Source organism: Triticum urartu, chromosome 6A, assembly GCF_056163025.1.
Source record: "Triticum urartu cultivar PI428250 chromosome 6A, HENAU_Tu73, whole genome shotgun sequence".
Lineage (NCBI taxonomy): Eukaryota > Viridiplantae > Streptophyta > Magnoliopsida > Poales > Poaceae > Triticum > Triticum urartu.
In genome coordinates, this window is record NC_141878.1 from 24,345,476 (window position 1) to 24,369,180 (window position 23,705).

Genomic DNA, 23,705 nt, shown 5'->3' on the forward strand with positions numbered 1-23,705 from the left:
TGGCCCCACATCTGTTGAAACTGCGCCATACAGTATAATAAATGTATTATTATACTTGCAGATGCATTATTATACTTTCATGTTTATAATTAGATTATATTTCTGTGCTATAATTGCATTGATTATTGAATATGGGACTTGGAAGAAAACTCAATTGCATGTGTGGAAACATAAATACCAGTATGATTCTTAGTCATGCCTCTAAGACTTGCTCATATATTGACGATGATCTGGGTTTTCCGATCATGAGCATTAGTAAAGTAACAAGAGTGCTATCAATAATTAAAAAAAAGGTGTTGGACGAGCCCATCTTATAAATTACTGTGAGACCACATTGTTATCATATTGTCAGTATTTTTATATAAACTGTTAACATTTATTTTGGTTCCTTAGACCATGAGAATATCGTATGCCAATATACCCGATGGTTATTTATATAAATTTTAGTATAGAATAATAGTTTTAATGGGCCACAAGAAGCTAGCCCCTCTTTAGAAGATGGAGCGCTAGCACTCCACTCGCTTTAGGTGGCTTCTATTTGGCGAAATCACTAATTAAGAAGTACTCGTTGTAAAGAACACTTCACTTTCCCAGGTCGCGATAAGTGGCGAACATGCAGCGCGTCACTTGTCGCAACCTGGGAGTTTTCCCTTTTTTCGTAGATCCGTTTATTCAGAACGTTTATCTCTTAAACCGTGCGTCCATATCTCGAACCGTTTTCACCGTTGGATTCCTCGCGTCGAGATCTTCAAAACTAGATCCCATGTTGATAGGTTTTGACGAACTTTTTCTTTCCATATGACAATGTTTTGTAGCAAGACATTTCATGTCATGTTTCAGAGTAGTTTGATTATCACTTGGTCTACTCGGCGCATACGTGGAACTATTGACAATATTAACTATAGCTAGACAACCTGCAAAAAAAACTATAGCTAGACACGATCCAGCTGAAAAGAAGTCTGTCTAGACAAATTAAATGCAAAATATACTTGGATATATAACTATTGGATAGTTCGCGAGGGAAAAAAATATTTTCTCGCTTGACCATCGTTTGGCCGCCCCTATGCCTGAATCCTGGCTCCGCCCCTGTTCTCGACGACATGCTAACTGCTTTGTTGGGGAATGCAAAGGCACCGATCGCGTGAGTAATTTTTTGAGAAGACCGGCGTCAATGAAACATAACGGAATAGATCGGTGAACATGGATCCACATACACCCGAATGAATAGGAAAACTAAATTTTTTGCAAATACAAATATTTCTGTTTTTTTCTTAGGAAAAATGGTCGAGTGTTCTACTCACTTGTGAAGTTTGGTGATATCCTGGTGTTCTATGCAAAAAGACATAATTAAATTGTTTTCGCCATGTTTAATTGAATGCATAAAATGTGTGTGTTATTTTCATAAATAAGGATTTAAAAATAGTATCCATGTAATTTTAGAAAAGAAATAAAAATAAATAAAAAACAAAAAGAGAAAAAAATAGAAACAAAGGTAGAAAACCGACATACTACTCGGTCTTGCGCAGCTCTAATCCACGGGGTAGTGAGCTAGAAAAGAGCCCGGCAACATGCATTGGCCAGACAATGTTGATCATCCAGTTAGCTAGCAATATCTGGACCATGTAGAGGAGCTTGCAAATACAAACTGGTTTTCCTTAAGCCCCGATTCTTTTTCGGATAACAGTGGTGTCTAAGTAAGCTTATGTGCTACAATACAAATAAACACTGATACTTAAGAAATCACCAGTTCCTTTTTTACAAATATACCTTGCTAAAGACTTTGCATTATACAAGTTCTTATCACTCACAATGAACAATAGGTAGCGTTTGGTGAGAAGAGAAATCCGGGAGCACCAATTCGACCGGAATCCGTCGGAGAAGCATGCAACTGATGATTGAGCCAAAATCAATAGAACTGGACGTTGGACCCGTAGGCTTTGTCCGGCCGCCAGTAGGCCGGGATGACATTGTTGGCCACCAGCGTCTTCCCGGAGTCGCTGGTGATGCGCATGGAGAAGGGCCCCTGCAGCGGGCGGCTGGTGTCCATCCGCCAGATGGATCCCCAGGAGCGGCGCATCGGCTCCCAGGACCCCGTGGGGCGGCCGTTCCTGGTCTGCATCAGCTCCATGCAGACCACGGTGCGGTCGACGTTGGCGTACTCCACGAGCACCGCGAGGTAGTTGGGGTTGGAGCCACGCTGGACGTGGAAGGTGACCTTCATGCCCGGGAAGTTGCATCGCACCCTCCTGAACTGCATGTCGATGATGCCGGCGTGGCGGAGCTTGTCGTTGAGGCCGTTCTTGGCCATGGCCCCGAACGCCGTGCCACTGAGGTCGAAGTGGTACCTTCTAGCATGTTCCCAAGACCTGAAAAACCGGCAGGGAAACTCTAGAAGGTTCCCAAATGCGGAAACGCTGCAACCCGTTAATTGGCCAGTCAAGGTCTTCGATTAAGTCTGTGCGAAAGGTCGACACTTAGACGCAGCGTGCATGCAATACGGAATTACGTAGTGCACCCCCCCAGCTCCTCCTCTGCGCGCCTTCTGGGCCGGCCCATGTGGGGCGCGATGTCTCCCAGTTTATTTATTTATTGTTTTATTTTCCTTTTCTGTTTTCTTTTTTATTTTTTAATTTCTTCTTCATCTCCGTTTGTTACTTTTATTTTTTTATTGTTTTTATCTCTGAATTCAAAAAAGTCCATCTAATTCAGAAAATGTTCAAGAAATTAAAAATTTGTTCATCATATTCAAAATTTGTGAACCATGATTTAAGAACGTCTTCATCAAATACAAAAAAGTTTAACCAGTTTTTAAGAATTTGCGATTTTCAAAAAAGTGCTCTTGAATTGATAATTTGTTCATCAAGTTCAAAAACTGAAAATGTCCATTTTATTGAAAAAATGTTTATCGTATTCAAAAAAATTTACCGTGATTTTTAATTTTTTTGATCAAATTCAAAAATGTTTTTAAAAATAAAAAAATGCGCAACCATTTATAAAAAATTTCTTCTGATTTTTCCATAAAATGTTATTGAATTGAGAATTTTTTCATCAAGTTCATAAAATGTTCATCAAATTGAAAATTTGTTCATCTGATAAAAAATGTTCATCAATGTTCAAATTCACGAACATGTTTTAAAATCATGAACGTTTTTTCAAACTTGTGAACCTTATTCGAATTGAGGTTCATTTTTTGGCTCCACGAACTTTTTTGTATTTTGGAAAGTTTTTAAATCCCAAATTATATATAAAGGAAAAAAATAGGGGGCTCCTCGCTGCCACTCATGGGACGGCCCAAAATGGGTGCGGGGGGGGGGGGGGGGGGGGGGGCTAAGCAGGCGGGCAACGGGGGTGCGCGTGCTGCGCCAACTGGAAACTAGTTGGCGACATCATTTATTAAATGATATACTAATGTAAACAACATTTTTCTCAATGAAAAATGTATAAATGTTGTTTTTATCCCACCCAGGGGAAAATCAAAATGGTCTCATGAAAGGATATATTCCCATAATTTCAACGGGCAAAGATAACACGTAAATTCTCATATTGTTAATGTTCATATTGTTCTCCTCTAGGAATAACCTTTTGACCTTTTCTAAAAAAAGGAATAGCCTTTTGAGTCATGTTTCACTTTATGGTCATTGAATCCATGCGCTCAAATCAACCTGGCATGCGTCACTATGTATGTGCGTAGAAACAAAGTTTGGGTGCGATCTTTGTGCATTACCGTATCTATGCATAGATAGAGAGTTTGTATGTGGGAATACTTGTGATCCTCATAATTACCACGCCTAATCAAATACACACACATGTGTAGGGAATTATTTACTTAGTTCTCATATAACTTATATTTTTTCCTTGATAAGATGAGTGAGTATATCTCTTTCTTGGTTACCCAAGCTTCCATATATGTGTTTTAACCTTGGTGGGCTTATTTTTTGCAGAGGTGACATGCGCCCTGAGAGTGGCCTATGACATCTCTAAGTAACTAGATTACTTGAAAAACATCTTTATTGATATCAATTTATTCAACATTGCATGGCTCAAGCAGGAGAACCAGCAATTATTTTATTGTTCTATACAACAACAATTTGGAATTTGAACATTATGGGTCTTGCAATAGTGTCTGAATCGATGTTGCATTATACGATGACACATGTCTTCACACCTCGGGCTATTACAGGGATCGAGAGTCTCACGAACCACATTATGAACAGATTCTGCAAATGCAACATGTACGCACAGATCAAACAAGATATATTAGCAATGTGTTGACTAATTTGAACAATAGGAAAGTTCTCAAAAAATAGGGGTATAAAATGCCACATACCTGTGCCTGCATGGCAATATGGGAAGGTAGAACACATCATGGAAAGTACCATGAAATCAATAGCTATGGAACGCATGACTGTCGGCGATCCTGCATTGTTCTTAGCGAGTGCCATGAGGACAAAGAGATTAGTTTTTTCCTGCCTCTCCTTCTTTCTTATGTTCCTATGTGATCACTTCCTATATATAGAGAGCCACAATAACATCTTAGATAATGATCTCACATTAATGTATTTCCACTACCAATATTGTTGTCAAATCTTGCCGATTCAAGATAAATTTTCTTCGCTCTTTTATATGGATCAATGACATTTATTTCATATGTATTCGCATGGTGATGCTACTATTTATGATGAGTCACAATCAAATATTAGGCAATGATCCTACAGTTATATGAAATCATGGAGTGCTATTAATGTCGCAATATTAAAAGAAGAATACCTTTTTATATTTATACTTGAAAATGGCCAGTAAGTCTTTATCTTGTCGTATTTATGGGGATGGGTGGTGAAACCCTAGCTATTGATGATGCACTTATGTATCTCTCACTAATTAATATTGACATATCTTGCTAGTTTTAAATAGTTATAGCGTGCTTGTTCAAATAACATAAACAAAGAGACATATCTCTAGAGAACGACATAATAAATAGAGTGCTTATATAAATTAATGAAATAGCACATGTGACATTTACTTATTTTAATATAGGAAAATATTAAATATTAACTTATTATTGTTCTTATAAAGTGCAAGAGAATATAAATGCAATATTTGTTAAATACATTGAACTGTGTGGCCCTTGATATTTGTAATAACAAGATATACAACATACAATAGTATGACATAAATACAATATATAGAAGAGATACATAGCCCACCATCAACTTAGAGGACATATAAATGCAATATTAGTATCAAATATATGCTTGTCTGTTGTATAAATGCAGAATTCTAAGGATGACATCCTTCCTTTTGTATTTTAGCACCATTATTAATAGATAAGCAAAAATATGTAACACAAATTAGATTTAAAGTGAAAAGCGAATACAAAATAAGACGTGCGACATTATATGTCCACTAGAATGATTCAGAAAATCCATCTACACCATTGATGCAATTGTTATCTGATGTCAAAAAGATTGTTTAGACTAAAATAGAGGGTGCTAGCGAAACCAAGTTAAGGACAAAACAACTAAAGCTCCTTGATCTCTTTGTGTCCATGAGAGCTTGAATGACTCTTGGATGGAATCCCTTATAAGTTTATACCTTTCAAACACACGTGTTCAACTTTGTAGAGACACTAATTAACAAGCACCACACAACTATTCCGGTCATTTGACTTCCTAACAGATCGTGTGATGATAGGACATGTAGATAATAAAAGCTCTCTCAGATCCTGTGCAACTCTTTTTTTCTGTAATTGAAGTCAAGTGCAGGTAAATACTAACGAAAACAATTTGATTTTTATAAACTGAAATCAGCCAAAACAAATGCTCCAAGCGTCATGTATCAACATCCTAATTTTGTACATCTCTTTGTTGGTAGTGTGCTAGGTTATTTACCCTGAAAATTTAAAGTAAGATAGTATCAAAGGTTGGATCATAAATTAACTGAATCTGGGGGCTAAGGATAATATAGAGACATATATACAACAAATGGTTTTAAGCAAGAAAAGCATTAGTGCTATGAAGAGGCGAAGTGCACGTAATAGATTGTATAACTCTATCTGAGAGAGCACATTATCGTGGTCATTAGAATAAATGAAAAAAATGTAGGACCTCGAGATGCTCACTACCATTTCAAAATTGTAAAATAATGTGACATTGGCGGCATCAAATGATTAGAATTGGGTTCAATCCACCGTCAATGTGCCACGTGGAGTCCATGGCAATATTTTGAATAGGGACAAGTGCAAAGGATTGGAGATTGATAATTAGTATTTGTAGTTACACATTAGGTGGGTTTCGAGAGAAGCTGCACCTTCAAGATGAAAACATGTAATCATTGGTGGACCAAAACCAAGTATGATTCCAAAGTGAATCTCAAAAGTTTCAAGGCAGGGCTTGTGGAAAAAGGGTTCAGACATAGAGAATGAATCAAGTATAAAACATTCCCTCGTGTGTCAATCAAAGATTCTATTAGAATCATCATGGCATTGGTAGCTCATTATGACATAGAACTACTCCAAACGGATTTTAAAACAAAATTTCTAAATGGTCACCTAAAAGAGGATGTTTACATGGCTCTGCTGGAAGGCTTTGTTGTGGAAGGGAAGGAACATTTAGCATGTCATCTAAAGATATCAATTTATGGCTTGAAGCAAGATTCAAGAGAGTGTTAGCTTAAGTTTGATAAGATTATAGAAACTTTTGGTTTTATGGAAAATGTCGTGGACAACTGCATATATGTTAAATTTAAAGGCAGTAGGTTGACAATTTTAGGACTATGACAATAGGTATTCATTCAGATAATATTGAAGAAATTCAATATGCATAAGTGTGTAGTCTCACTTGCTCCTATACTCAAGGGTGATAAGTTTCAGACATTTCAATGTTCAAGGAAGTAATATGAAACTGATCAGATGAAGTCGGTTCCTTATGCTTCAGCTGTCGGAAGCATCATGTACTCTCAAGTTTGTACACGCCTGGATTTGGCTTTTCTAACCGGAATTGTTGACAAATTCCAATCAAATCCAGGACCGAACAACTGCAAGGCCGGAAAGAAAGCGTTGGGTTATATGCAAGGAACTAAAGGTCTCATTCTTACATAAAATGTCTTGTAACTAAGACGTTATTAGTAATTCAGACTTGTTTTGCCAGGTCTATGGATAGTAAGATATCCACACCAAGTTATATATTCACACTCGCGGGAGGAGACATATCATGGAAAATATCCAAACACACGTTCATTGTTGTGTCGATGATGCAAGCACATGTTTTGAGGCCACCGGGCAGGATATATGGCTAAAGATTTTTATTCCCGGGCTTAAAGTGGTTGACAACATATCTAAACCAACTGTATTGTACTGCGGTAATGAACCCATAGTTTTCTATACAAGTAACAACAAGTCAAGTGCTGCTGCCAAACACATTAATATCAAGTTTCATGTTGTGAAAGATAGAATCCAGTATCAAACAATTAATGTTAAACATATAAGAACGACACATATGCTTGCCGATGCGTGAACTGAAGGGTACCACCCAATAATTTTCGTGCATGTTACTGACATGGGACTACTTGAAGTCTTATGATTCTAGAATAAAGGACAACAAAAATAAACCACTCCCAATAAGCAAAATGTTTTCCATTTCGAAATAGGATGTTATGCTATAAGTGTTGACGATCTGTGGCGTTTTGCTAGCTGTTGTCACACCTCACTTTGGTATATCATTCATACGGAGAAGGGGAAAATGTAGTTAAGCCTAACGATCGGGGGGATGTTGGTTTGATCTAACGGCTTAACATGCCATTTTGATCTAACGACCTAATAGGGAAGAAAATAACATTAAGAGAGGGCGCCACACACCAACGTACATGCACCTCATCTCTAACTAATGCGCCCTGATCGGGGGCATCCAAACCAACTCATGGTTTAGGTCCCCTGTGCGGTCATTCATTCACGTCAGGTTCACTCTTCTCCCCATATTCCAAAACCCTAACCAATCAAAGGTTGTGCTGCATCAACAAGAAAACCTAGTCATCTCACCGCCGTCACAGGACAGTGCCGGTGGGGGCCTGAGGGGATCAGGACTCCAGGAGGTCGTCTACATTCACTACATTATCCCTTCATCTCGCCTACATCGAGCAGGCGACCATGCCAACTTCTATCTCCCGCGCATTTGCGCGGCTAGATTCATATATATCATTATAACTATTATTTTAAATTTAAGATAGTCTTTAATATGCTTAATGAAATCATCTATGTCGAACAAAATTATAATACTGTAATTTGTATAAAATGATAGCTAATGTAAGAAAAGTTTCATGAGACATTAACATCTTAATTTGTTCATCAAGTGTCAATAGGTAGTAAGAAATTAAATCGTGAACACGTCCTTACTATGCTTTCAAAATATCTTCCAAAGAATGTTAAACCTGATATTTAAATGTAAATAGTTATGTTGTTTTATATTCACACACGTCGTCATTACTGGTATTACAATTATATAGTGCAATATCTTGGATCTAACTACATGCTTATGTTTGTCTTGCTCTAACTGCGGTTGTTGGATGGCCAAATATTTATTCCATTTAACTCATCCATGTATGGTTCGATGTTTTCTAAAAAAAATCAATACTTTCTGAAAGTAGCAGTTGATATAATTGGTAGCTATATGCGACTTGATATATCATCAAAACAAATACAAAAATATTAGTCTAGAGAAGTATGTCTTATACAAATATTAGTGGATTTTTATAATAGCTCCATTAGAATTTACTGTTACTTTATTCGTGCCAGGTAAAACCATATACTGTGTAGGCAAGTACAACACAGAGGGGCCATTGATATGCTTCTTAGTATTTTTTTCCAGGATAATTTATAACCGAGAAATAAATCTAGAAATACACATTTCATCACCAAGTCTCATCATGTTCTATTCCCGGGATAACTCACAAACAACAAAGAAATGTAAATAAATAGACTTGTATTTACCCTCACCAATAAAGCTACTTATGCTAAAGGTAATTATGAATCTCTCATGTATTTTTTTCACGGATCATCCTTATTATCTTAGTTATGCAAAAACTAAATCTCATTTACATATATATTTGAGGAAACATTATTAGTCACGTTCTATACGGAGTTGATCTTTCAGTAGTATATGATGACATCAGAATGAGATCATTGCATGCATGCAATACAATTCCTATACGAATCGGAAAGCACATTGACGGGTTGGAGTTGTGTTGCCAAAGCACATTAGAGCACTTGTGTATTCCATGGACAGTTTTGTACACTTACATTTTCGTAATGTTTTCTTTACTAAATCTAAAATATTTTAGATAATTCGATTCTAAATCATACATGTTAATTTTTAAGATCAACGAAGCAAATACTTTTGTCTATTTGAAAGAACTTGGTGACATGTCCCTCCTATTTTCATAATATGATACATTTTCATATCCATAAAATAGAAGTTTCAAAAATTATACTCAAGTCGACTTTAGCTATTTATAAATGCTACACCATGCTCATTTGAAAACAAAATATTATAGCTTTTTTCTTGTTTCGGCTTTCATATATTAGACATAGACGCATTATGTGTTCATCCAGTAAAAACTATAAATTTATTGGATGAATCCGTGTGTGTTCAACCTTTTAATCATTACCACCTAGTTTTTAACTTTTTTTTTCTGCTTTGCTTCTGCTCGCCATAGGCACATCGGATCTGAGTACGAATTGGCAAATAGGTGACATTTTGAAAAGACCGTGAATGTATTTAAGCTTATTCATCATGTATATATTTGTGTATTAATGCCAGATATAACCTGTTGCCTACTAATTTTTTTTAGAAGTGTTGCCACGCTGGTTTTCAAAAACAAAACATTATAGCTTTTTTCTTGTTTCTGCTTTCATATATTAGACATCAACGCATTATGTGTTCATTCAGTATGAATGATCTCTTTATTGAATGAATGCTTGTGTGTTCCACCGTTTAATCCTTACCACCTATTTTTTTCTCTTTTTATTCTTGTGTTGTTGTGCTTCTGCTCACCATAGCCACATTTGATATGAGAATGAATTGGCCGAAAGGTGACATTTGAAAAGTTGCTAACTGGATTTACGCTTATTCATCATGTATATGTTTGTGCATTAATGCCACATAAAAATATGTAGCTATTGCACACTATTTTATTTATTTATGAGAAGTGTTGCCTGCCGCTGTTTTTCTAGGGGAACTGCTTTTTTAGGGGTGGCGAGCTCTTTGTGTGTGCTCTGTATTAAGACCACGGGCCGATGGTTGGCAGGTTGGTCCATGTATACAGCGGCTGCCTTTTTTCTTTTATATGGCGCTGTCTTTTTCCTGGATTAGGATTCAAGTCGGACTTGATTACATGTTTCCTTATTGGCACATACACCATATATGATTCCTACACGTGAACGTGGTTGCACTTTCCTAACAGGTGTACATGACAGACTTGATATGTCCAACATAATGTATGTTTATAATATTTGTATGTAACATTTACATCTTTAAATCTTAGCCGTTTGTATCTAAAATTGATGTTCAAGATAATTTAATCTGAATGGACTAACATGATGGCTTGTTTGACTTCTGTTTTAATTATATAATAGATCCCCAAACCCTCTCTTTTTATGTGATTATGTGTTCTCAGATGTAATCACATACTACCCTATGCAAATAATCTAACATCTATTTGATTTTTGGCGCATAGGCCTCGTTTGTAGTATTGCTAAACTCACCTCCAATATTCCTTGCACGCCGATTGCAACCCGAGATGAATGAGTTCATCTCGCCACGCCAGAGCGTCTTTATCAAGAAAAGATCAATCCATATAAAACATCATGTGTGTGACTCTTAAAGCGAATAAATCATCGACCCTCATGCTAAAAATTAATGTTGCAATAGCTTTCGAGATCACATACCCTGTGAATTCCTTCTTTTATAGATGAGAGAAAAAACAACTCCGAGAGAAGGGAAGAGGAGGAGTGTATTTCTCCCATGGGCCGAAGGAAAGGAAAAAAATATGTTGGCACGCCAGTATACCGTATTACACAAATAGAGTTGGTAGGAAAACATGGATATTATTAATCTCAGTGGAGAAAAAACAAAGTTACAAGATGCCAATAGTAAAATTACACTATGTGGCCTACTAGTGTGGCCAGTCTAACTATGGCAATGTGTGCCCTGCTAATTCACAGGGCCTCGGATGGCTCCTGATTAATTACTCCCGCGAATTACACCGTGAGATACCTCTAGTTTAGCCAGGTGGTCAGATTCTCTTCACGTTCACCATGCATGATGACAGAGGTGTGCGGGTGGTTGGTGTCGAAGCCCGTGCCCTCATAGAAACACACGATGCTCAGGACATAGCTTTTGCGCTAGCCACGCCTGCCCTTGTCATCGTGCCTTGTCGGTCTTTGTGGCTCTGATGTAATTTGTGTCAGAGTAGCATGTGTACTGCTTGGCTTGGACTTCTCGACCAGTGGCGGAGACAAAGGGGGCGAGCAGGGGCCTGCCCCCCCTAACGATCTAGCGAACGTTGAGTATACGCTATATAATTAGCGATAGTGAAACGTACAGAATACTCCCCCCCCCTATCTTGACGTCAATTCTAGAAAAATGAAAAAAAGCCCATGTCAAAGCCCAATAGTGAAACATTTTCAGGTCCATGGCAACATCCAATTGGGCAACTGTTCTCTCTTGTGTCCTGCGCGTCGGGCATTATCTCCCGTGATTAGCGCGTGCGTGGATTCTTCAGGATGTAGACAATGACCGCGCGGCCGCCGTCCTGTGCCCTTGCCGCATGCCAGCCTCCTGCTCTTCCCACTCACTATCTGACTCTTACGGCGGCACAACGCACAAGCTGCTGCTCGTCGATTCTTCAGGATGTAGCCAATGAAACAGCAAGGTTAACACATCACACTTTCTACTAATCTCTATCAATTCACATCTTGTATCGTTTCGAACTTATTCATCCAATTTTTATTATTTTGGCTATGTGATTTGTGATGGATCGCCATACTAGGGCATACGCACCCGCAATCATTCTAGATTGGATCTGAAAAATCGGTGAGCAGTGACGGTTGCCTAGAGTATGCCAACAACGACCAGCCAATCTACTTCTACCTAGAGACAAAGGGGATGAGCAGAGGCTAGATTTATTTCTCTAGGTATGTGTTCTGGCAATTTTTAATACTTTTGCCTAATACAACAAAAAAAAGTTCTAATACAATTAGTGATGATTTGCCATTCAAATATTATTTTTGTGGGGATTTGCCATTTAAATATGTATAAATACAAGCTAGAAGCCAGCCATTTGGCTATACAATGATTGTTCTTTCCATATGACAATGTTTTGTAGCAAGACATTTCATGTCATGTTTCAGAGTAGTTTGATTATCACTTGGTCTACTCGGCGCATACGTGGAACTATTGACAATATTAACTATAGCTAGACAACCTGCAAAAAAAAACTATAGCTAGACACGATCCAGCTGAAAAGAAGTCTGTCTAGACAAATTAAATGCAAAATATACTTGGATATATAACTATTGGATAGTTCGCGAGGGAAAAAAATATTTTCTCGCTCGGCCATCGTTTGGCCGCCCCTATGCCTGAATCCTGGCTCCGCCCCTGTTCTCGACGACATGCTAACTGCTTTGTTGGGGAATGCAAGGGCACCGATCGCGTGAGTAATTTTTTGAGAAGACCGGCGTCAATGAAACATAACGGAATAGATCGGTGAACATGGATCCACATACACCCGAATGAATAGGAAAACTAAATTTTTTGCAAATACAAATATTTCTGTTTTTTTCTTAGGAAAAATGGTCGAGTGTTCTACTCACTTGTGAAGTTTGGTGATATCCTGGTGTTCTATGCAAAAAGACATAATTAAATTGTTTTCGCCATGTTTAATTGAATGCATAAAATGTGTGTGTTATTTTCATAAATAAGGATTTAAAAATAGTATCCATGTAATTTTAGAAAAGAAATAAAAATAAATAAAAAACAAAAAGAGAAAAAAATAGAAACAAAGGTAGAAAACCGACATACTACTCGGTCTTGTTTGAATGGACTAACATGATGGCTTGTTTGACTTCTGTTTTAATTATATAATAGATCCCCAAACCCTCTCTTTTTATGTGATTATGTGTTCTCAGATGTAATCACATACTACCCTATGCAAATAATCTAACATCTATTTGATTTTTGGCGCATAGGCCTCGTTTGTAGTATTGCTAAACTCACCTCCAATATTCCTTGCACGCCGATTGCAACCCGAGATGAATGAGTTCATCTCACCATGCCAGAGCGTCTTTATCAAGAAAAGATCAATCCATACAAAACATCATGTGTGTGACTCTTAAAGCGAATAAATCATTGACCCTCATGCTAAAAATTAATGTTGCAATAGCTTTTGAGATCACATACCCTGTGAATTCCTTCTTTTATAGATGAGAGAAAAACAACTCCGAGAGAAGGGAAGAGGAGGAGTGTATTTCTCCCATGGGCCGAAGGAAAGGAAAAAAAAATATGTTGGCATGCCAGTATACCATATTACACAAATAGAGTTGGTAGGAAAACATGGATATTATTAATCTCAGTGGAGAAAAAACAAAATTACAAGATGCCAATAGTAAAATTACACTATGTGGCCTACTAGTGTGGCCAGTCTAACTATGGCAATGTGTGCCCTGCTAATTCACAGGGCCTCGGATGGCTCCTGATTAATTACTCCCGCGAATTACACCGTGAGATACCTCTAGTTTAGCCAGGTGGTCAGATTCTCTTCACGTTCACCATGCATGATGACAGAGGTGTGCGGGTGGTTGGTGGCGGAGCCCGTGCCCTCATAGAAACACACGATGCTCAGGACATAGCTTTTGCGCTAGCCACGCCTGCCCTTGTCATCGTGCCTTGTCGGTCTTTGTGGCTCTGATGTAATTTGTGTCAGAGTAGCATGTGTACTGCTTGGCTTGGACTTCTCGACCAGTGGCGAAGACAAGAGGGGGGGAGGGAGCAGGGGCCTGCCCCCCTAACAATCTAGCGAACGTTGAGTATACGCTATATAATTAGCGATAGTGAAACGTACAGAATACTTGCCCCCACCCCTATGTTGACGTCAATTCTAGAAAAATGAAAAAAGGCCCATGTCAAAGCCCAATAGTGAAACGTTTTCAGGTCCATGGCAACATCCGATTGGGCAACTGTTCTCTCTTGTGTCCTGCTCGTCGGGCATTATCTCCCGTGATTAGCGCATGCGTGGATTCTTCAGGATGTAGCCAATGACCGCGCGGCCGCCGTCCTGTGCCCTTGCCGCATGCCAGCCTCCTGCTCTTCCCACTCTCGATCTGACTCTTACGGCGGCACAACGCACAAGCTGCTGCTCGTCGATTCTTCAGCATGTAGCCAATGAAATAGCAAGGTTAACACATCACACTTTCTACTAATCTCTCTCAATTCACATCTTGTATCGTTTCGAACTTATTCATCCGATTTTTATTATTTTGGCTATGTGATTTGTGATGCATCGCCATACTAGGGCATACACACGCGCAATCATTCTAGCTTGGATCTGAAAAATCGGTGAGCAGTGACGGTTGCCTAGAGTATGCCAACAACGACCAGCCAATCTACTTCTACCTAGAGACAAAGGGGATGAGCAGAGGCTAGATTTATTTCTCTAGGTATGTGTTCTGGCAATTTTTAATACTTTTGCCTAATACAACAAAAAAAAGTTCTAATACAATTAGTGATGATTTGCCATTCAAATATTATTTTTGTGGGGATTTGCCATTTAAATATGTATAAATACAAGCTAGAAGCCAGCCATTTGGCTATACAATGATTGTTCTTTCCATATGACAATGTTTTGTAGCAAGACATTTCATGTCATGTTTCAGAGTAGTTTGATTATCACTTGGTCTACTCGGCGCATACGTGGAACTATTGACAATATTAACTATAGCTAGACAACCTGCAAAAAAAAACTATAGCTAGACACGATCCAGCTGAAAAGAAGTCTGTCTAGACAAATTAAATGCAAAATATACTTGGATATATAACTATTGGATAGTTCGCGAGGGAAAAAAATATTTTCTCGCTCGGCCATCGTTTGGCCGCCCCTATGCCTGAATCCTGGCTCCGCCCCTGTTCTCGACGACATGCTAACTGCTTTGTTGGGGAATGCAAGGGCACCGATCGCGTGAGTAATTTTTTGAGAAGACCGGCGTCAATGAAACATAACGGAATAGATCGGTGAACATGGATCCACATACACCCGAATGAATAGGAAAACTAAATTTTTTGCAAATACAAATATTTCTGTTTTTTTCTTAGGAAAAATGGTCGAGTGTTCTACTCACTTGTGAAGTTTGGTGATATCCTGGTGTTCTATGCAAAAAGACATAATTAAATTGTTTTCGCCATGTTTAATTGAATGCATAAAATGTGTGTGTTATTTTCATAAATAAGGATTTAAAAATAGTATCCATGTAATTTTAGAAAAGAAATAAAAATAAATAAAAAACAAAAAGAGAAAAAAAATAGAAACAAAGGTAGAAAACCGACATACTACTCGGTCTTGCGCAGCTCTAATCCACGGGGTAGTGAGCTAGAAAAGAGCCCGGCAACATGCATTGGCCAGACAATGTTGATCATCCAGTTAGCTAGCAATATCTGGACCATGTAGAGGAGCTTGCAAATACAAACTGGTTTTCCTTAAGCCCCGATTCTTTTTCGGATAACAGTGGTGTCTAAGTAAGCTTATGTGCTACAATACAAATAAACACTGATACTTGAGAAATCACCAGTTCCTTTTTTACAAATATACCTTGCTAAAGACTTTGCATTATACAAGTTCTTATCACTCACAATGAACAATAGGTAGCGTTTGGTGAGAAGAGAAATCCGGGAGCACCAATTCGACCGGAATCCATCAGAGAAGCACCTAATTGATTGAGCCAAAATCAATAGAACTGGACGTTGGACCCGTAGGCTTTGTCCGGCCGCCAGTAGGCCGGGATGACATTGTTGGCCACCAGCGTCTTCCCGGAGTCGCTGGTGATGCGCATGGAGAAGGGCCCCTGCAGCGGGCGGCTGGTGTCCATCCGCCAGATGGATCCCCAGGAGCGGCGCATCGGCTCCCAGGACCCCGTGGGGCGGCCGTTCTTGGTCTGCATCAGCTCCATGCGGACCACGGTGCCGTCGACGTTGGCGTACTCCACGAGCACCGCGAGGTAGTTGGGGTTGGAGCCACGCTGGACGTGGAAGGTGACCTTCATGCCCGGGAAGTTGCATCGCACCCTCCTGAACTGCATGTCGATGATGCCGGCGTGGCGGAGCTTGTCGTTGAGGCCGTTCTTGGCCATGGCCCCGAACGCCGTGCCACTGAGGTCGAAGTGGTACCTGGCCACGGGGTAGTAGTTCATGTCGGTGATGACCACCCTCCTCGGCTGGCCGGAGCAGGAAGGGTTGTTGGCGGCGACACATCGGATCTGGATGAAACACGTATAGGTCAACGATGCATACTTTGCATGCACGTGGTAGGTTTGGATTTGACCAACTAATTTAACTGACACTGTCGGGTGTCAGATAAGTAATGCAGTATAGTACGTACCTCATAGCAGCTGCCGCAGCCTGCGCCACCGTCGAACAGAGGCTCGTTGCCGCAGGACGTCATGGAGGAGAAAGGGTACTGGTTGACGTTCTTGAAGCCGCAAGCACCGCCTGCAAATCCAAATGGAGGAGAACAGCATTATTACTATGTAAGTTGGCACTGCGAACGTGATGCATGCAAATTTGTATATATGGGCGTACCGTTGTCGTTGGGTCCGGCGCCGGTGGGCGCACCGTACCAGGTGGCCTTCGCGGGGAGCCAGCCGGAGTTGTAGGATCTAGCGGCGGAGGTGTCGTAGTTGGCCGCAGAACAGACGGACGTGACGAGCACGGAGAGAAGTGCCACAAGCACAATGGCAATGTCGTTGGTGGAGACGCCAACCATATTGGCACTAGACAGTCGTACTACTCCTTTTTGTTTGTTTGTTTGTTTGTGTTGTGATCTTGTGATGGCTGGACGGAATGTCATTGCCAGGGCATTTATAGGCAGGCCAATGGGCAAAATGAGGTGGGAACGACGAGTCGGCGCATGTTGCAGACTTGCAGTTGCATCCGACGAGACGGCTACGCGTATGGCGTGTTTAGGGCTCCAAGGTAACATGGCTACGGAGGGAATCATGGAGGAATACAGGCACCGGCCGGTTTACGCGCGTACATACGACTATATATAAAATCACACCTTGGCGGTGATCGCAAAGCATCCGCTAATCATTTGGGGGTGCACAAGTCAAGTTGTTGGTTGCAGACAAAGTCAGACCATCGTCATGCCCTAAGATCAGGCCCCACGTTATAACCTCAAGACCTGATTGGAGACATTGCAAATACTAGTATGTTTGCAAGAAAGTAGGTACTCTCACGTACAGTTTTGCTAACCATGTCCAGCTTTCTTTTGTCGATGGTCATGGTTGGATTTTTTTATATATACTAAATTCACTATTGAAATATGGAACTTTTCCTAGTCACGGGTTGTTTGCCGAGTACATTTCATCGGATACTAGGCAAACACGACCAGTCAAGTCCCATGAAGAAAACACTAGCAAAAGGACGCCACTTGGCAAATCACATGTTTGCCGAGTTCCCGCCATGTGACACTCTACAAACACATGCTTTGCCGAGTTTTTCCCATGTGGCACCGGGCAAACAGATTTCCCCCCTTTTCTCCTCACTTTTTTTGTTTCATTTTCTTTTTGCATTTATGCTCTATTCCTTTTACATTATTTGTTTTCTCTCTTTTATTTTCTTTCCCCGTCACTATTTCCTTTTGTAGTCATTTAGTGCATTTTTAGGCATTTCATGCATACAATTCAAATCTGAGTTGCAAGTGCATGAAAAAGGAAAAAAATGAGCTGCAAATTCCTATTTGCGTACTTTTTCTGCGAGGAATCCTATTTGTATTCTTTACTCTATGTTTAGGCCTTATCCTAGAAAATAAAAAAAAACAAAATATATGGGTGCCTAGACTTGAACCCGAAAATGAAGCTGATTGGTTTTACGTAATTTAATTAAATGTTCAAAAATTCTAAAAAACATGAAACTTAGCATTGCACCCTCATATGGTATAAATATGTTGCAGTAAAAACTTGAGAAGGTTTTGCAAAAGTCGTTATGTACATTGCTTAGAAACCGGACCATCTCCGAGGTAGAATCTAGGTTCCGAAGGGGAACGAGTCGGATTTTAAGGCAAAGTTGCGGTTTCCTCATCAGTTGAGCTTCTAATTTTTCTACACCCAAGATAGACCATTACATTATAAATGTCAAACTTAGCAATTTTCAGGGCCTGTTTGCTACATTTAAATCATTACCTTCATTTCTAGATATTTAGTGCATACAAGTCAAATTTGAATGGCAGTTGCATGATTTTGGTTTGAAATTGCAGTTGCAATAGCATGATTTTGTTCTGAAACACTGGGTTGAAAATCCTATTTGTAATCTTTAGTATAATTTAGGAATTATCCAAGAAAGCAATGGAATTCCACATCAGGGTGCCAAGACACATCTCCGAACATGGAAATTGTTGCTATTTTAATTCCTGAAAATATAATGAAGTCTGAAAAACTTGAAACTTGGCTTGAGGCCCTCATATAGAATCAATATTTTGTTGTAAAATGTAAGGAGGATTCTGCAAGAGTGATATGTCTCAAACGTATCTGTAATTTATGAAGTATTCATGCCTTATTTATATCTATTTATACCATTTATTTATGTTTTTGGCACAATATTTATTTGAACTAACCTATTAATCCAGTTCCTATTTTCTATTGTTTTTTTTTTGGAATTTAAGTCAAAAACTCACAGAGCTGGAATGAGTTCATTTTGTGTGTGTGAAATTTTGATGGAATATATCAGATTTTTGGGCGAAGGAATCATCCTAAGGCGGTGTCCGAGGGAACCACACGGCCTATAGGCGTGGCCTAGGGCACATCTGCGTGGGGGTTGTGGAGGTTGGTTGGAGCCCTTCTTTTGCCAGAAGAAAGCTAATTTTATGGGAAATAAATTCCTAAAAGTTTAAGCCCAATCAGAATTACGAATCTCCGGATTTTTAAGAAACGGTGCTCGGCCTCAGATACAGTACCCAAAAATAGATAAATAGACACAAGACAGATCCAATCTCGGAGGGGCTCTCACCTCTTCGGGAGGCATGTAGGACAAAGACTTAGAGCATCTCTAGCAGACCCCGCATCCCGTCGGCCCGCAAAACGCGTTTGCAGTTCGCTGAAAAACGGCTTTGCGGGCCCACACCACAAAAATAAAAAAAACATCCATACTACAAAATAATTATTCAAATCCTGGAAGCAAACTAAATAATTATTCAATACCAACTCAATACAACAATCATCCACATTACAAATAATTATTCAAATCACCGAAGCAAACTAAATAGTGCAATCACCTGCCATATGCAATCACCCGCATAGCTGCGGAGATTTTTTGATATGCACTAAATCCCTTTAAGCCCGCAACATATCTTCTTTGAGTAAAATATCGACAATTTGCCTCGCAAGCTTGAACAATTTTCACAAAGAGGGATCGGCGCATTCGGTACCTTCTCCGGAAGAGGTGCGGTGGATATGTTGGATTCTCCATGAAGTAGTCTTGCATCAACATCTCGTTCCCGAGATGGCAATTTCGAGGAATGCAAAGATGCCCGACGGTCGATCCTCGCCGCCTCTTTCGGTTCTCGTCTTCGTACTCCTTCACGGCAAGTGCCATCACTAATGTCTGCTGCCGAACATCGTCTCAACATCCGAGTCATCCGAATCAGACGAATCGGAGAGCAAGAAGTTCTCGCACGGGCTCAATTCCATCTACATGGTCAAGAATCGCACGCCTCGTCAATCAACTAGGCATAACACTCGACACAAAGCACAAAACAAACACTAACCGATGGCTCATGTGGCGGGTGATCCCGGGCGGCGACGAGGGGCGGGCTCAAGGGCGGTCGATCCCCAGCGGCGACATCGACGAGGGGCGGCTCTTCTCGCTGGATCCGGGGGGGGGGTGCAACGAGTCGGTGCTGGAGGGTGGGGGATGCCCCCGTGGCGCGATTCCGCCCGTAGATTTGGCTAGAATCGCCGGGCGGGCGGCGGAAGGAGAAGGGGAAAGGGCGCGGGCTGAAATATCCCTCCCGCCAACGGTTTCACCGCAATACGGGGCACCGTAGGGGCGAGGTGGAAACCCGCGTATTCGCAGGTTGGGGCCAAGATTTTGGCCCGCCCCTCAAAATTTTTGCGGGCCGGCCGCGTTTGCAGGTTCTGTTCGGGTGGGATTTTCCATGCCGACCCGCATTTTGGCGGTTATTTTGCGGGTCAGGGCTTTTTGCGGGGTCCGCTAGAGTTGCTATTAGGAGGAAAATTGTCCCCATCTAGGGGAGAGGCCATGTAAGAATAAGGAGGAGGGGGCTCTCTTCCTCTCTCTCCCAGTGGCCCCGCAGTGCCGCCGAGGCAACCATCATCGCGACGATCGTCCTCAACAACTTCACCGTCACCGACATCTTTATCACCTCCCTCCCTCTCTGTTGAGCGGTCCACTCCCCCACAACCCGTTGCAATCCCCTACTTCAACATGGTTCTGGATGCTATGAATTATTATATGATGATTTCTTGCATCTTTTATATGGCTGAGTAGATTATTTTTGTCCTATGGGTTAATTGGTGAATTGTTATGATTGGTTTGAGTTGCATGTCATTATCTTACTATCCTTTGCTGCCCATCATATGAGAGCATGTGTGGATCACACCTTAGTGTTAGTAGCATGTTGGTAGAACTATGCATACGGCAACATGAGTGACCGAAACCTCGCCACACCATAGAAATTGATGCATACGGGGTTGAAAGGCGACCAATATATCTTAATGCTATGGTTGGGATTACCTTAATGAACGTCTTAGTATTTGCGGATGCTTGCTAATACTTGCCCCATAGCCCCCTGTGCGCCTTCTGGGCCAGCCCATGTGGCGCGCAAGGTCCCCCAGTTTCTTTCTTTTTTCTTTTATGTTTCCTTTTTCAATTTTTAATTTCTTCTTCATCTCCGTTTTTTTTTCTTTTTCTTGTTTTTGTTCACTGAATTAAAAAAAATCCATCTAACTCAAAAATGTTCATGAAATTGAAAATTTGTTCATCATATTCAAAATTTATGCACCATAATTTAACAAAATGTTCATCAATTCCAAAAAATATTCATCTAGTTTTTGAAAGGTTCCAATTTTCAAACAAGTGTTCTTGAATGGAGAATTTGTTCATCAAGTTTACAAAATGAAAAATGTTCATCTAATTCAAAAAATGTTCATCTTACTGAAAAAATGTTCACCGTAACTTTCAAAAATATTCATCAAATTCAAGAATTTCCATCAAACTACAAAAATGGTCAAAATGTTTTCAAAAATTTCAGCTAATTTTGTCAGAAAATGTTCTTGAATTGTGAATTTGTTGACCAAAGTTCAAAAAATGATCATCACATTCAAAATTTATTCATGTGATGATTTTTTCATCAATATCCAAATCCACGAACATTTTTTTAAAATCATGGACATTCTTTCAAATTCGTGAACATTATTCGAATTCAGGGACACTTTTTTGGCTCCACAAATTTTTTAGAAATTCACATTTTTTGAATTGTGGGAAGTTTTTCAAAATACCAAATTATATATAAAAGGAAAAAAATAACAAGAAAATAAGGGGCTCCCCTCTGCCACTCATGGACCGGCCCAAAATGGGCGCACTGGGGCAGCGGGGGTGCGCGGGGGTTCTCTCCCTGGCGTGTGTTGCACAAATTGGAAACTAGTTGACAGCATCACTTATTAAATGATACACTAATGTAAAATGAAAAACAACATTTTTCTCAATGAAAAATGTATAAATGTTGTTTGTGTCCCAGCCAGGGGAAAATCAAAATGGTCTCTTCAAAGGATATATTCCCATAATTTCAATGGGCAAATATAAGACATGAATTCTCATATTGTTGATGTTCATATTGGTCTCCTTTAGGAATAGCCTTTTGAATCATGTTTCATTTTATGGCCATTGAGTCTGTACGCTCATATTAACCTGGCATGCATCACTATGTATGTGCCTAGAAACAAAGTTTGGGTGCGATCTGTGTGCATTACCGCATGTATGCATAGATAGAGAGTTTGTATGCGAGAATACTTGGGATCCTCTAATTACCACGTCTAATCAAATATATCCTAGTATCAAACAATGTTCTTCTATAAAAAATAAATGTATTCACACACGCACACACAGGTGTAGGGAATTATTTACTTAGTTCTCATATAACTTATATTTTTTCCTTGATAAGATGAGTATATCTCTTTCCTAGTTACCCAAGCTTCCATATATGTATTTTATCATTGGTGGGATTATTTTCCGTAGAGGTGACATGAGCCCTGAGAGTGGCCTAAGACATCTCTAAGTAACTCGATTACTTGGAAAACATCTTTATTGATATTAGTTTATTAAATATATTTATTCAACATTGCATGGCTCAAGCAAGAGAACCAGCAATTATTTTATTGTTCTATACAACAACAGTTTGGAATTTGAACATTATGGGTCTTGCAATAGTGTCTGAATCGATGTTGCATTATACGATTACACATGTCTTCACACCTCGGGCTATTACAGGGATCGAGAGTCTCACAAACCACATTATGAACAGATTCTGCAAATGCAACATGTACACATAGATCAGACAAGATAAATTAGCAATGTGTTGACTAATTTGAACAATAGGAAAGTTCACAAAAAGTAGGGGTATAAAATGCCACATACCAGTGCCTGCATGGCAGGATGGGAAGGTAGAACACATCATGGAAAGCACCATGAAAGCAATAGCAATGGAACACATGATTATCGGCCATCCTGCACTGTTCTTAGCGAGTGCCATGAGGACAAAGAGATTAGTGTTTTTCTGCTTCTCCTTCTTTCTTATGTTCCCATGTGATCACTTCCTATATATAGAGAGCCACAATAACATCTTAGATAATGATCTCACATTAATGCATTTCCACTACCAATATTGTTGCCAAATCTTGCCGATTCAAGATAAATTTTGTTCGCTCTTTTATATGGATCAACGATATTTATTTCATATGTATTTGCATGGTAATGCTAGTATTTATGATGAGTCACAATCAAATATTAGGCAATGATCCTAGAGTTATATGAAATCATGGAGTGCTATTAATGTCGCAATATTAAAAGAAGAATACCTTTTTATATTTATACTTGAAAATGGCCAGTAAGTCTTTATCTTGTCGTATTTATGGGGATGGGTGGTGAAACCCTAGCTATTGATGATGCACTTATGTATCTCTCACTAATTAATATTAACATATCTTGCTAGTTTTAAATAGTTATAGCGTGCTTGTTCAAATAACATTAACAAAGAGACATATCTCTAGAGAACGACATAATAAATATAGTGCTTATATAAATTAATGAAATAGCACATGTGACATCTACTTATTTGAATATAGGAAAATATTAAATATTAAATTATTATTGTTCTTTTAAAGTGCAAGAGAATATAAATGCAATATTTGTTAAATGCATTGAACTGTGTGGCCCTTG

At 39.5% G+C, this 23,705-nt stretch overlaps 1 protein-coding gene, 2 long non-coding RNA genes and 1 pseudogene across 3 annotated transcripts; all 4 read right to left on the reverse strand.

Moving 5' to 3' along the window:
• Positions 1 to 1,639: 1,639 nt before the first annotated feature.
• On the reverse strand, positions 1,640 to 2,361 carry LOC147963443 (expansin-B6 pseudogene; annotated as a pseudogene).
• A 1,629-nt stretch (positions 2,362 to 3,990) lies between these two features.
• Positions 3,991 to 4,654, reverse strand: LOC147963444 (uncharacterized). The gene is made up of 2 exons (XR_015609417.1): positions 4,328 to 4,654; positions 3,991 to 4,217 (listed from the first exon to the last, which is right to left on the reverse strand). It is a non-coding gene; the product is annotated as an uncharacterized LOC147963444 (long non-coding RNA).
• An 11,067-nt stretch (positions 4,655 to 15,721) lies between these two features.
• On the reverse strand, positions 15,722 to 17,102 carry LOC125517148 (expansin-B6). Its single transcript, XM_048682339.2, has 3 exons — positions 16,836 to 17,102; positions 16,636 to 16,745; positions 15,722 to 16,513 (listed from the first exon to the last, which is right to left on the reverse strand). Exons 1-3 carry the CDS (start codon positions 17,017 to 17,019, stop codon positions 15,986 to 15,988), a joined length of 822 nt encoding a protein of 273 aa, XP_048538296.1. The 5' UTR covers positions 17,020 to 17,102; the 3' UTR covers positions 15,722 to 15,985.
• A 5,452-nt stretch (positions 17,103 to 22,554) lies between these two features.
• On the reverse strand, positions 22,555 to 23,405 carry LOC147963445 (uncharacterized). Its single transcript, XR_015608977.1, has 2 exons — positions 22,905 to 23,405; positions 22,555 to 22,794 (listed from the first exon to the last, which is right to left on the reverse strand). It is a non-coding gene; the product is annotated as an uncharacterized LOC147963445 (long non-coding RNA).
• Between the last annotated feature and the right edge of the window lie 300 nt (positions 23,406 to 23,705).